This window comes from Leptopilina heterotoma, unplaced genomic scaffold (genome assembly GCF_015476425.1).
Source record: "Leptopilina heterotoma isolate Lh14 unplaced genomic scaffold, ASM1547642v1 Lhet_88, whole genome shotgun sequence".
Classification (NCBI taxonomy): Eukaryota; Metazoa; Arthropoda; class Insecta; order Hymenoptera; family Figitidae; genus Leptopilina; species Leptopilina heterotoma.
This window is the reverse complement of record NW_025111191.1, coordinates 3,219,688-3,234,642: the sequence shown is the minus strand read 5'-3', so window position 1 is coordinate 3,234,642 and position 14,955 is coordinate 3,219,688. Positions and strand designations below refer to the sequence as shown.

The following is a 14,955-nucleotide window of genomic DNA, read 5'->3' as shown; positions in this document are numbered from 1 at the left end:
CATTATGCGAGTTTTAGTTATTAATGTCAATTATTAATGATAGATAAAATTTGAATAGAGAGTGTATTAAATTTTTGATAAAATTATTATACATAAAATATGAATTCAATTTGATTAATTTAATTAATTTAATTATGTTTATTAAATTAATTTAATTAATTTAATTAAGTTTATTTAATTAATTTAATTAATTTAATTTATTTAATTACAGAACTAGCAGCAATTCGCGCTCTAAAACGAGCGGTTAACTTCTTTCTACCTTTTTGAAATAAAATTAGCAATTTAAAAAATAATAGAATTTAAAAATTTTCTAATTTAAATTTTTTTGATTAACAAAAATTCAATTTTGCAGAAATTACAAATAATTGCAGAAATTCAATTATTTTAAAAAAATAAAATAAAATTCTTCTTATAAAATTCAACTAAGTTCAAAATTTGAAAGAAATTCTCGTAAAAATTCCAATTATCTTTAAAAATAACAAAAATTGTTCTTTGAAATTAACAGGTAATAAATATTCTCTTTAATATATTGGTAATATTCTTTTGGAATATTTTAATAGTATTTTTTCGAATTAATACAAATATTCTTTGGAATATTTTTCTAATATATTTTTGAAAAATAAAATAATTGAATTGCTTCGAAGAATTTTATTATTTATGAAAATAATTGAATTTTCGCGAAGAATTTAAGCAAATTCTTAAAAAATAATTGAATTCTTTTTGAGAAATTTAATTGAAATTTTATTGAAAATACTTTAATTCTTTGGAAGAATTTTATTATTTATGAAAATAAATAGAATTATTACGATGAACTTTTTGAAAATCGTTATTAAATTTTTTAAAAGAATTTCACTGATTTTCTTTAAAATAATGTAGTTTTTTTTTTAATTTTAATTAAAAATTTTGAAAATAATTAAAATTTCCAAAAAAATTTATCAAAACTTTTGAGAATAATTGAATTTTTTAAAAAAAAATTTCATTACAATTTTGCTTTCCAGGAATTTTGTTAAAATTATATTGAAAATAATTGAATTCCCGAAATGAATTCTATTATTTATAGTTTAGTCTTTTAATGAAAAGAAGTGAAAAAAATTCTGATGATTTCTATTTGTCATTACATTTTTGAATTAATTATAAAATAAAAATAATTTTTTTTATGTTTTTTCTGTTTCTTGTTTTTAAATGCGGAAAAAAATATTAGTTGTATATTATAAAGAAAGGGGACCAAAAAAAGATAAAAAGAAATTCTTTCTCTTTCAAGGTGAGTAATCCGTAATTTTTCTTTTTCATTTTTTTCTTTTCGTCTTGGATGGTTAAATATTGTGTATAGTTAAAAAAAAAGAGTTTTGAAACAAAAGATTAAAAAAAAAGAAAAAAAAAATAGGAGACAACACAACGTTGGTAAAAATTGTGGAGTAAAATCACTTTCTGTATAATAGTGAAACGGTTTTTCAATTCTCTCTCTGTTCTTTTTCTTTTTTTTCCTCCTCTCTCCCAAATATTCTCTTGTCTTTTTTAGGTTCACGAGTTTTTATCTCACATTCCAATGCTTTATTCTTTTACAATTGCTTGAAAAGTCAATCGCAGTATACCTCTTCTGAATAAGAGTTATTGTTCGAATTTTCTGTTTATGATAGTTCCACTTTCGAAGAAGGCAAAAGATTTGTTAGCTGCAGTATGGCCTTTTAGATTTATTTTTCCCTCAATACATTATATTTTGAAACAATGTTTTCGAATTTTTGTTTTATTTCAATAAAAGTAAAAATATATTAATGATAATATAAAAGTAACAATTATTTATTTATTTTATTCGAATATTAACGGGACAATAATTAATAATGACAATAAGAATAACAGTAAGACTAATAATAAGACAATGATAATAACAATAATAATAAATAAATTGAATAATAAATTTTGGAGAAATAAATAAATATTTATTTTATTATAATAATAAAAATAATATTTCTTTTATTCAATTTATTACTATTTCATTTTTATTATTATTAATTTTACTACTTCTACTACTATTATTATTAAATTATTATTTATTTTATTGCCTACTATTACTAGTTTTATTATTATTAATTTAATTATTTTTATTTCTATTTTATAATTATTGTCATGAAATCAGTGTATTATAGGTATTCATTTGAATACAAATGTGAGGGATTTTAATTTTTTATGTCGTTGAATTTAAATTCTATTTGACAGAGAAGGAAATTTAAATTAAAGTTTTATTGACTTCATTGTATAAATGAAAAATAAATATATAAACTTTTTAAAAGTTTATATAAAAAATATATTATCTAATTTATTTTTAAAAGTTTATTTAAAAAATAGATGATATAATTCTTTTTTTAAAGTTTATTTCAAAGAATTGATGATTCACTGAAAAGTGATTGGAATATTTTAAATAATAAGAATTGCACAGTTCAAGTTTTGCGATCGTTTGTAAACGAAATTGGTTTCTTGGTGTGCACTTTTGCGGTGCAAACGTGGCTTTGTATGGTCGTTGGCGAAAATCGCATGAGAATGGTCTTAACGTTTGAATAGCCTGGTTTTTGCCGCATAGGCGACCTATAGACAGATCCTCCACCCGGCACCTTTTTTTTTTCCTGTGGTTCGCCTTATAAAATTTTTACCACTCTTGGATTTTCAGCTGAATTCAGTGCTGAAAAGGAAATTTATTTAAAAAATTATAAAATTGACAAAAAATATTCGATTCTAATAATAAAAATAACTTAAAATTTGAATTTGCAATAATGTTTGTATTTACTTTGAATAGTGACTTATTTTTTGCTTCGAATTACGAATTTGTAAATTCGAGGAAATTTCACTAATTAATTACAGTGGAAAAAAAATTTATTTGATTTATTTTATTTATATTAATTATTTATTACTTGACTATTATCATTTAAAAAAAGTAAAATAAGTAAAAAAAATAATAAACAAAATAAGTAATAAAAAAATATAGAAATAAATAATAGAGATAAATAAATAAATAATAAAAATAAATAGATAAATAATAAAAATAGGAATATAAATAAAATGGATCTTAAAGTAAGGGGGGAATAAAAAAAGACAGAATTTAATCATTTTTTTTTATATCAACACCTTTATTTCGCATTACGATGACGTATGTGTTTTTTTTCGTGTACGTGTGTGTATATGTACATAATTTTTTTTTCATTTATATATATATATATAGATAGATTTATTTTTTTATTTGACTTTGTAATTATTGTAGATACACGTAATATGGTCATCGTTTGCCTTTCTCTCCTTTTTATTAATTTATTTTTTAAAATTTACATCGGTTTTTTTTTCGATTCACTCCTTAACGAACAAAAAATCACACTTCGTACAATGAGGAGATTTGGAGCAATAACAGTTTCACTCAAGCACACAGTCTTTCATTGAATGTACACACGCGAAATAAAAGTTTCAGTTTTTTTCTTTCTAAAAATAAAAAAAAATTTTTATTCTTATTAAATAAAAAATACTTGGAAAATACTTTCGATTTAAATGAATAAAAAAAATTTGAATTCATTTTTCTCTTAAATAAAAATTTTAATTAACTTTATTAACTATTTAATACGTTTTTCTATTAATAAAAACCAAAGGCAGAATAATTGAAAATTACACTAATTTTTAAATAGAAAAAACATTAATATTTTTTAAAAATATTAAAATTATTAAAAATTTTGAAAATACTTAAAAAAAAATAATAAGAATAAAAGTATAAAAAATATAAAATATTTTAAAAATATAAAAATATAAAAAATATTTATAAATAATTTTTCTGAAAATATTATTCGAGGGAAATTAAAATTATTAAAAAAACGTATAAAAAAACCCTTTGGTATTTCGTGTGTGTGTTTTTTTTCATAGACGTTGCAGTCTTGGAATAACAATAAATATTTTCATACAAAATGAGTTATTTTTCTTTCTTCTTTGCTAAAATAAGTTTAGGTCCCGATGACAAGTCGCATGAGAATCGCTTCACGAGACGAGGAAATTATTATTTACTTGAAAACAGTCTCAAAAATTGTCGATACACTCGACTTTTTAGAAAAAAAAATATTGAGAGATTGTCAAAAAACGACTGACTAAATTCATCATTCACTCGAAAAAATTTTTGAATTTAAATGCACATTTTTAAATGCAATTATTTATTTTTATTCATTATTCCGTCAATTTCCAATTAAGAAATTTTGATTTTTTTTAAGGAGATTTTTTTTTTGTTTCTAAGGAAAGAAAGAAATTTTTTTGTACACGAAAAAAATTTTTGTTTAATTTGAAAATTCTTTTTTTGAAAAAAAATATTAAATAAATTTATACAAATTCAAAATTAAAAAGCTAAGTAAATTTTTTATTTATTTATTTAACAATATTATCGGACTAGATGCTTTTTGTGAATTTAAACAAATATTTAAAAATAACTATTTTTAATAAATATTAAAAAATATAGTAGAAAAAATATTTAAAAAAATGTTTTTAAAATAAAAAAAATTAATTTGAAAAAGATTTAAAAAAAAAAAAATTTTTTTTCATTCGAATGCACTTTAGTTTAGCATTCAAGTTTTTCAATATTGACGTTTTCAACAACTCATCTCATAGAAAGCTGATGGATTTGAAAAAATTATTTTACCAGAATAAACAATAATTATTTGTCGAACAGAATTTTTTTCTAGTGCATTTTTTTTTTCTCTTCCTTCTTTTCATGATTTTTGTTAGAAAAAAAAATCATATAAAAGTTTAAATATTTGGTACATTTAGAAGTTTAAAAATGTATTTAAAAAATTGAAAAAAACTTTTTACATTTAATTAAAAAATTTCTCCAGTGTAACTTCAATCGAAAAAGAAAAATTGCCTTTACACTGTAGAATTTTTTGTTCTCTAATTTACATTTAGAAAAAAAGAATATTTTTTAAAAATGTTTTTTAGGGTAAATTTACAGATCAAAATTTTTTTTTTTATCAAATTTTTTGTCTAATTTTAAAATCTAATTATTGGAAATATTTTTTTAGAAATACAAGAAAAAAAATGATATATGAAAGGGGAAAAAAATTTTTTTTTTGTCGCCTTGAAATCTAATATCACAGAATTACTATCATTTTGTCAAAAATTTAGCGACATTGACGTTTGAAAGAGACGAAATAATATTTTCCATGGCTCATGCTCGTAGAGAGAATTTAACGATGCCTAAAAATTGTTCGAGATTGGTTCGTACGCACTGGAAATATTTGATGAAAGAGAGTAAAAAAGGGGGATTCAAACGTCGAGAAAGAAAATTCGCAATCGTCAACGAGAGGATCGTGCCTAAAATTTCAGTTTATAGAATATAGGTGAAATTGTGTGAGGAGACAAAAAAAAAGAGTTTTTGTGGATATATTCACTTGGGTAAAAAATTTTCAGACTTGCGCCCGGAAATGAAAAAAAACTCTCTCTTTTTTCACTCTCAATAAACGTCTCCTCGCGATTCTCTCCTTTTTTTTTAATTAATTTCACTGCGTCGGTTCCACATTTATTTATATACACTTGTATAATATAAATATACACACATTCACACATACAGAAGGAAAACCGAATTTATAATATATTTTTTTTTATATTCGTATTTGCTTTTTTGTAATTCATCTTCAATATATAAATTTTTTATTGTTTTTTTTTTGTATATATTTTTAATTTTTTTTTTTTTTGCTTTATTTTTCATTCGCACAAAAAAAAACCCTCAATTCTTACGCAATTAGTCATTTTTGAAAAAATATCGCTGTACAATGGGAATATATTTTACAGTTTTCAAGTTTCTTATTTTTATTTTTTATTAAATTCCATCAAATATTATTGACCCCGTCGAGAAAGATTGAAAATCGACCAAGAGACGAATTCATCATTATTTCTTATTTGAAGAACAAAAAATTTATGTATAAAAATTTCGTGGGTAAAAAAGGGAAAGTTAAAAATTATTAAATAAAAGTTGGCACTCTTTAAAAATTCGATTCATTCGAAATTAAGTGGCAGTTTTTTGTCAGATATGTTTTTTTGTAACACATAATGATCAGCTGAAAAAGTTCTATAGAATTTTACTAGAATCATTCTATATGAATTCTAGTGAATATTTTAAAGAATTTCCCTAGAATAATTCTATAGAACTTCTACATGAATTCTACTATAGTGATTTTTAATTAGACAGAATTTAAATTTTTTGCTTTAATTTTTTACTTAAAAGTATAAATTAAATTTTTTCATAACTATAAAACATGAAGAAATCGATCACTCCGAGTCTACGACTCGGTTTTATCGATTTCTTCATATTTTATAATAATTAAAAATGGAAAATTGATAAAATCATTATTTTACATTATAAGAATATTTTACTTCTTCAAAATTATTTTTATCATTTCATTTCAATTCAATTATTTTTTAAAAGAATTTTTCACTAAAATTTTTCTTTACATCAATTAATTTTCAAAAAAGTTCTACAATTTTCAAAATCCATTTATTTACAATATTCAATTTTACAAATTTGAATTATTCGTAAATTCTTCAATTAAATATAAAAGTAGAAAATAAAAAACTTCAAATAATATTAAAAAAATTCAATTACACTTTTTAAAAAAAAATAATTTTAAAATTCAATTATTTCTAAAAATTCACGCTATATTGCTTTTAATATTCAATTATTATCTAAAATTTTAACTGAAATTCATTTTTAAATCAATTTTTATTAGAAAATTCTATTAGAATTTAATTATTTAAATACAAAAATAAATTTATTGAACAATTGAATTTTTCTTAAAATTCAAAATTCTCATAAAGAATTTTACTAAAATATTTTAAAATAATTGAATTCTTTCGATGATTTTTAATACATTTTTTAAGAATAATTACATTTTCCAAGAAATTCCAATAAAATTGTATTAAAAATAATTGAAATTCTGCATTGAGTTTTATTATTTATGAAAATAATTGAATTCCTAAGAACAACAAATTTTTAAATAATTAAATTCGTTTGACAAATTTTAATAAAATTTTTAATAAATATTACATTTATCGAGGAATTCGATTAAAGTTTAATAAAAATAATTGACATTCTGCGATGAGTTTTACATACTTATGAAAATAATTAAATTTCTATAAAAAGAATTTTATTACTTAGAAAAATAATTGAATCTCTGTAAAAAATTGTATAGTTTATGAAAATAATGAAATTATTACAAAGAAATTTATAATAAATTTTTAAATAATTAAATTCTTTGTAAATAATTGAATTCTATGTAAATAATTGAATTCTTTGTAAATAATTGAATTTCTGTGAAATTTTTATTATTTTATGAAAATAATAAAAATTGACAATCAATAAATTGAGGAAAATTTTTGAAAATAATTGAATTTTTGGGAAGCTTTTTATTAAAATTTTTAAAAATAATTGAATTTTGGAAAAAAAAATTTATTATTTATAAAAATAAAATAAAAATATTGCAAATAAATTTATAAAAAAAATTGTAATTTTCAAATTCATTTGTTTTTACATGTAATTCATTTTTAAATCAATTTTTATTAGAAAATTCTATACTAGAATTCAATTATTTAAATATAATAAATAATTTATTGTATATTTGAATGATTCTTAAAATTGAATTCTCATAAAGAAGTTTATCAACTAATTTTTGAATAATTGAATTCGCTTGACGAATTTTAAGAAAATTTTTAATAATAATTATACTTATCGAGGAATTTGATTAAAATTTTATTAAAAATAATTGAAATTCTGCGATGAGTTTTACTATATTTATAAAGATCATTAAATTCCTAAAAAGAATTTTATTATTTAGAAAAATAATTGAATTATTATATTGCGAAGAAATTTTGAAAAGATTTGTAAATAATTGAATTTTCGTAAAATTTTTATTATTTTATAAAAATAATAAATATTAACAATCATTAAATTGAGAAAAATTTTTGGGAAGAATTTTATTAAAATTTTTGAATTTTGGAGAAAAATTTTATTATTTATAAAAATAATTGAAATTTTGCCAAGAATTTTTAAAAAATTTTGAACATAATTGAATTTTTGCTGAGAATTTTATTACTTTTGAAAATAATTGAATTTTGCAATCATTTGTAATTTCTCTAAAATTTTCCAAATTATATCGCACAATTCACGAACTTTTTGTCCTTTTTTAATCAAATTACGAACTTTATATTTACAAACTTTTTTTAAAAAAACTGATTTTTACGGACTTGAATCCAATAATAATATAATGTTAAAAAAATTATTTTACGAAATTTATATTCTTTCTAATTAAAAATCATTAAAATTTAGTAGAATTCATGTAGAAATTCTATAAAATCATTCTAGTGAAATTTTACAGAATATTCACTAGAATTCATATAGAATGATTCTAGTGATATTCTATAGAACTTTTTCAGCTGGATGGCGAATTATGAATTCAAATCCCAGAGGGGGGAATTTATTTTTCTTTTGGCCCACTTTTGCATTTACCTGGTTGTGCAGAAAGGGAGTCATTTAATCTCTCACAATAGAATATATCTAATCTCGTTGCTTTTATTTACATTATTTACAATTTTCAATTTTTTTTTTATTTCAGTTTTTTCTTTGTCTACCGAAGGCAATGAGTTCGACCTCCGCAAATATTCAAGAGTGGATTGAAAATAGAAGTCGGAAATAAAAAAAAAAATTTTTTTTACTCGGGAAACGAATATCAAACGCGTAAAACTTGATAAAAATTGTGCGTTCATACGGTAAATTGAATACATTTTTATTAATCAAGAGCATTTGAATTTAATTTCTCCTTTTTTGGGGAGGGGAGGAAAAAGTTATGCTTTCTGCATAATTTTTTTTTTTTTTTTGAAATATTTTTTAGATTTCATCCACTCGAAGTTCGTTTTACTTTACTAATCAAAAAATTTTGTTTGATTAGTAGGCAAACGTCAATTTATTTCTAAAAATGAATTTCATTCCCGTGCAAACATTTTAGTTTATTAAAAATCGTTTTGGAAAAGAAATTTCCGTGGAACTTTAATAGATTTTAGTTAATTTCTTCTTGTAGAAATATTTTTTTAAAATCTACTGTGAAGAAAAATGTCGTCGAGTACGTTCCAGCGTATCTCGAAATTGTGAAAAAAGAAGTGTCACTGAATAATAATTAATTCACGGGATATTTAGAAGTTTTTTTCCAGGCCTTTTTTTTGAGAGGTTGTTAGGCATTTTTTTAATTATTCACTTTTTTGTTAATAAGTTTTTTTTTAAACGCGTAATCGATTCGACGCGACTATCAGACGTAGTATTCATTGACGTTGAGCGCGTCGGAATCCCGACCCTATACGCAACTTTCTTGAGTGGAAATTAATGGTGTACGAACCGTAACTACCTCCCTTGGATGATGTTGTTGCTTCCCGGAAATGGCCGATTCTTGGAGGACATTCGATCTAACTGGCGTGACACTGGTCAATGGTGTAATGGGAAAATCGATTTTCGGCGGCCTTGCATTGTGATCTATACAGGCGTAAACTGTCGCCTCTTTCGCGTAAGGCTTACCACCCACAATTACACCCAGACCACTTCCATAACCCGTGAGACTGCCGAGGGCGCCCACACTATTGATGCTCGATAATTTTGTCTCGGGCGCTGTCGACAGGGTCGTTGGTCTTGGCAGGCAAAGTTCCGCGTACGTCACCTCGCCACTTAACTGAAACAAAAATTTCATCAAGTTTTTTTCTTTTGATGCTTTTCTTTTTGGGAAATGAAGCGAAAGAGATTGAATTAAGCTGAGGATGTTGTTGTATCAAAGGTCGAAGGGGAAGGTTTATTATAGGTGGTTAAAGTTTGATGATGTTCAAGGAAACATTAAAAACTAAACGACGAGTTAAAAAGTCTTTAAGACATTATTCTATTCTTTAAGACTAATGTCTGAAAGATTTTTTAACTTTTATTTTTATTATTTTGTTTCTTTATTCTTCTATTTCTTTAATCTTTTAATTTTTTATTCTTCTATTTCTTTATTCTCTTATTTTTCTTTCTTTTATTTTTTAATCGGTTGTTTTTTGAAGTTACCGACAGTCGGTCTGTTACCGACTGATGAGAAGCAGTTACCGACAGAGGGAAATGGTCCCTTATAAGCGCCAGAGCGGACACTTTATTCTCATTCACGTTCTGGTGCTTGTGCTGAACGCATCTAAGTGGATTAATTGTTTCTTGATTTTTTACAATAAATTACAAGAAGTTGAGTAATTAAAATTTAGGTAATTTTTCAAAACATTCCGTAAATACAAGTTATGTAACCACAAACTGTCAAGTAATGGAATTATTCGAATAATAATTCAAGAATTGGTTTACATCAAGAAGGAAACAATGGGTTTTTATACTTTGATATTTAGAAACCGACAAATCTCTCTAGAAACGTTCTTAGAAAATAAAAAATAAAATTATATGAATTGAAATTAAGTTTAAAAATATTAGAAACAAAAAGATTGGAATTAAAACTACAAGTATTGAAATTAAACTAAGAATATTCGAATTAAAATTAGAAATATTAAAATAATAATTAAAAGTATAATAGAATTAAAATGAGAAATATTAAAATTGAAACTAAAAATATTGTAATTAAAACTAGAAAATTATGTTGAAATTGAAAATTTTGGATTTAAGAATAAAAATAGTTGTATTTAAATTAAACCTAAAATTATTAACATTAAAACTAAAATTATTAAACTTGTAACTAAAAATATTCGAATTAAAACTAAAAATATTTTAATTAAATTTTAAAATTTTAAAATTGAAACAAAAATTTTAGAATGAAAAATAAAATTTTTAAATTTAAGATTTAAAACCAAAAAAATTATTCTAATGAAATCTAAACATATAAAAATGAAATCTATAAATATTAAGATTAAAAATAAAAATTACCATTTTAGAAGTTTAAAACTAGAAGTATTAAAATTAAAACTACAAATATTTGTATTAAATTTTAAAATGTTTAAATTAAAACAGAAATTTTAGAATTAAAAATAAAATGTTTAAATTTAAGATTTAAAACTAGAAAAGTTGAACTTAAAATTATTTGGATGAAATCTAAAAATATCAAAATTAAATCTAGAAATATTTGGATTAAAAATAAAAATCATCGATTTAAAAGTTTAAAACTGGAAATATTAAAATTAAAACTAGTCTAAAAGTATTAAAACTTAATATGAAAATTTAAATTCGAAGATTAATGTAGAAACTAAGAATGTTCGAACTTAAATTAAAAGTAATAAAATTGAATTTTAAAAATATTCAAAGTTAAAATTAAATTATTAAAACTGAAAATAAACGTTATTTTGTGGTAAATCTAAAAATATTTAAAGATTTAAAATTAAAGATATTTTATTTAAAATTGCAAGAATTCAAAGTAAAACTAAAAGTACCTATTCGACTTTAAATTAGAAATATTAAAAGAAAAACTAGTCCAAAAATATTGAAACTTTATATCAAATTAAAATTAGAAGGTTAATATTGATACTAAAATTATTTGAATTAAATCTAAAAGTATTTACGGATTTTAATATAAAAATATTCTACTTCAAGCTATAGAAGCAAAAAAATTGAAACTAAATTTCTTTCTAATTAAAACTAGAAATATTAAAATTTAAATTAGTCGACAAATATTGAAACTTAATATGAAAATCAAAATTAGAAGCTCAATATTGAAACCAAAAACGCTCGAATTGAAATTAGAAGTATTAAAATTAATTTTTAAAATATTCAAAGTTAAATTAGAATCATGAAAATTAAAACTAAATTAATTTGAATTAAAGCTAAAAGTATTTACAAATTTAAAAATAATATTCGATTTGAAACTAGAATTATTAAAATTAAAACTAAAAGTATTCGAATTGAAACAAGAAAAAGAAATATAATAAAAAATAAAAATATTCGATTTGAAACTAGAATTATTAAAATTAAAACTAAAAGTATTCGAATTGAAACTAAAGATATTTAAATTACAATTAGAAATATTAGAATGAAAACTATAAATTTTGAAATTGGAACTAGAAGATAAATATTGAAACTGCATAAATGGAATTTTAAACTAGAAAATTTATGAAACTAAAAATATAAAAATTAAAACCGGAAGTGTAAAAATTAAACAAAAAATATTAAAATTATTTGCATTTAAATTAAAAGTATGAAATATTAAAATGTAAAACATTTAATTTAGAATCATTAAAACTTAAAAGTACTAAATGTATTCGAATTAAAACTAAACGTAACAAAATTAAGTTTAAATATTTAGAATTAAAAACAAAAATATTCGAATTAGAACCAGAAGTAGATTAAAATTAAAAATATTAAAATTGAAACTAAACTATCAGAATCAAAACTAAAACAAAATTTACATTTCTTTATTCATTAACGACTAATATAGAAAACTTTTGCAAAGAATACCAAATAAAAACTAAAAAGAAGTAGGTATCTATTTATTATTCATTAACTATTAATTTAAAAAACTTTCCGAGAATCGCGAATTTTTTTCCACTCTTTTTTTTTCTAGTGAAGCTCGACACTCTTCAAATTTTTTTTCCGGTTAATATTATTCTAGAAAACTTCATTGAACGGCGCCAGGGGAATTTTCACTTCCACTTTCTTCGCTTGGTGATACTGCAGTTCGTTCGGGTCATTGAATAAAAATAGATAAGTGGTATTGGGAATAGAGTTTGAGCTTCAGGCGAAGAATCGGAAATGGAAGCCGTTGGATTTTCGTAAAATTCCTCTTAACACATTTAAGAATCGATATGAATATTAAACTCTCTTTTTTTAAATGCCTATAACTGACTTTTCTCAATTGAGAACAAAAGTTTAAATTGAATAGAAATAATATAGAAGATACTTTTTTTTTCTTAAGGCAAAAAAAAAGTTTTAATGAGAATACTTTTTTTAATATTGGCAATTTTTTTTCAATTAGACAATATTGTAGGTATTTTTAATTTTATTTTCTTTTAAAGTAATTTATTGTGACTTTATATTTTTATTTAAGTGCTTTTTTATTGACTTGTTTTGGAAGTATTGAAAATAAAAAAAAATCTTATTAAAAAAATAGTAATAATAATAATTAAAATATATAAATATTATAATATTATAAATATTAAATAAAAATAAATAAAAAATAAATATATTCGATTGAAAACTAGAATTATTAAAATTAAAACTAAAAGTATTCGAATTGAAACTAGAGATAGAGACTGAGTAATAGAATTATCATTATAATAATTATAATTTTTATTATAAAAATATTAGGGTAGAGTGGGGTAAAAAAGCCACATTTTTACTTTTGATGTTGTAAAATCTGTATTTAAAATTTTTTTCTCAAATTTCCAATTGTTATTGAAAGTTTAGTTATTAAGCTTGAAAATTCTTGACGGAAATATTTTTTATCTCATGAAAGGACTAAGTTATAAGAGTTTTACGAAAGCACCGTAAGTGGCTTTTTTGCACCACCTGGTGGGGTGAAAAAGCCACCCTACGATTTTAGCAAAACATGTTATCAATTTAGGTATTTTTATAGTTTCCCTTTATTTATATGACAAATAGTCTTATTTGAAAAATATTCTAATAATTATGAAAGAGTTTTTAGCAAGCAAAATTGAAAATTATATTAAGTTTACCTGTTTTTCATTTGCACTGCCAATTTTTCGTACCTTTTTTAGAAGTTCTCTTTAAGTTTTACCACAGATAACATATTTCGTTGCAACCGTTTATTCATTGTTTATTTTTTAAATGCATTTTGAACTTCTTTTTCGTCGTGTTTAATTTATTTTATTAAATAAACACGAGAAATTTTGTAAAATAAGAAGGTTAGTTTAAATAGAAAACAAGTGAATTTCACAAAATATTTAATGGATTTTTTGCCCTGGCTTTTTTACACCCAAGACCAGTTATTAAAAAAAGCAAAAATAAATTGTTAATTCAGTTCAATTTCCAAAAATTAACATTGTATACGTTTTCGGTATACTTTTCTCCTTATGTACAAACATTTACTTTTATTATTCGTTCACTTAATCAAATTGTAATATGTTTGAAAAGTTCACCAAAATGTTTTCAAAAAAGCAACAAAAAATTAAAATTACAATAAAAACAATATTAATCTAGGTACAACATTCAAATTAGATTCAAAAGTTGCGTATTACCTAATAGTATTTATATTCTAAACAGCTGATAAATCGGCTTAATAGTTTTTAAATAAAACTCAAATGGCTTTTTTACACCATGGCTTTTTTACCCCACTCTACCCTATAATAATAAATATTTAATTTATTTCTTAACTCTGATTTTTTGAAAGGATTTTAAAAAATAAATAATTTTTTTTTATATTTAAAAATAATTTGGTTTATTTTCTCACCGGTAACGTGGGATAATTATTGTATTCGTTGTGCGTATAAGCAGGTAAGCTCTGCAGATGATTAGTTTGCTGGACTGGAAGTGAAGTTGCTGGAAGCCCATCTGGAGTATTTTGAGTGGCTAATGGAGTTCCCGCTGTAGACCCAGTTAGCTGATAATCCGAATCTATCAACAAAAATAACAATTTTATTTATTTTTATACTCTGCCCATAATATTTTATCCATTTCCGGAATTTTTTTCAAATTGAATTTTTTTTTTATTAAGTAGTCAGTGGTTTAATAAACACTATCCATTTTTTAAATAATTTTACTAATTATTTTTACTAATAATTATTAGTACAATATTATTATAAAGATAATAATGTAATGTAACTATGTAATTATTTTTGATGTCATTTATTTTTTTTAATGACTGAATTTGTGTTAAGAGGTCCTGGAAAAAATTCTGTCTCATCAGGAGCGTTGAACTTTGGATTTTTAAACAAATGAAGGCTTCACGCTCTTTTTTAATTACTATCTCAAGGACTTTTCTTTGTAGTAGAATATGA

At 21.9% G+C, this 14,955-nt stretch overlaps 1 protein-coding gene across 4 annotated transcripts in view; it reads right to left on the bottom strand.

Moving 5' to 3' along the window:
• Positions 1-2,497: 2,497 nt before the first annotated feature.
• Positions 2,498-14,955, bottom strand: part of LOC122511627 (nephrin) — a 411,680-nt gene continuing 399,222 nt past the window's right edge. For 3 of the 4 annotated variants that reach the window (XM_043626999.1, XM_043627000.1, XM_043627002.1), the window contains 2 exons: positions 14,409-14,572; positions 8,349-9,719 (listed from right to left, as the gene is read on the bottom strand). In XM_043626999.1, coding sequence (XP_043482934.1) covers positions 9,351-9,719; positions 14,409-14,572 — 533 coding nt within the window. In that variant the 3' untranslated portion in view covers positions 8,349-9,350. Of the gene's footprint in view, positions 2,675-8,348; positions 9,720-14,408; positions 14,573-14,955 lie in introns of those variants that run through there. The other variant, XM_043627001.1, reaches the window with a different exon arrangement.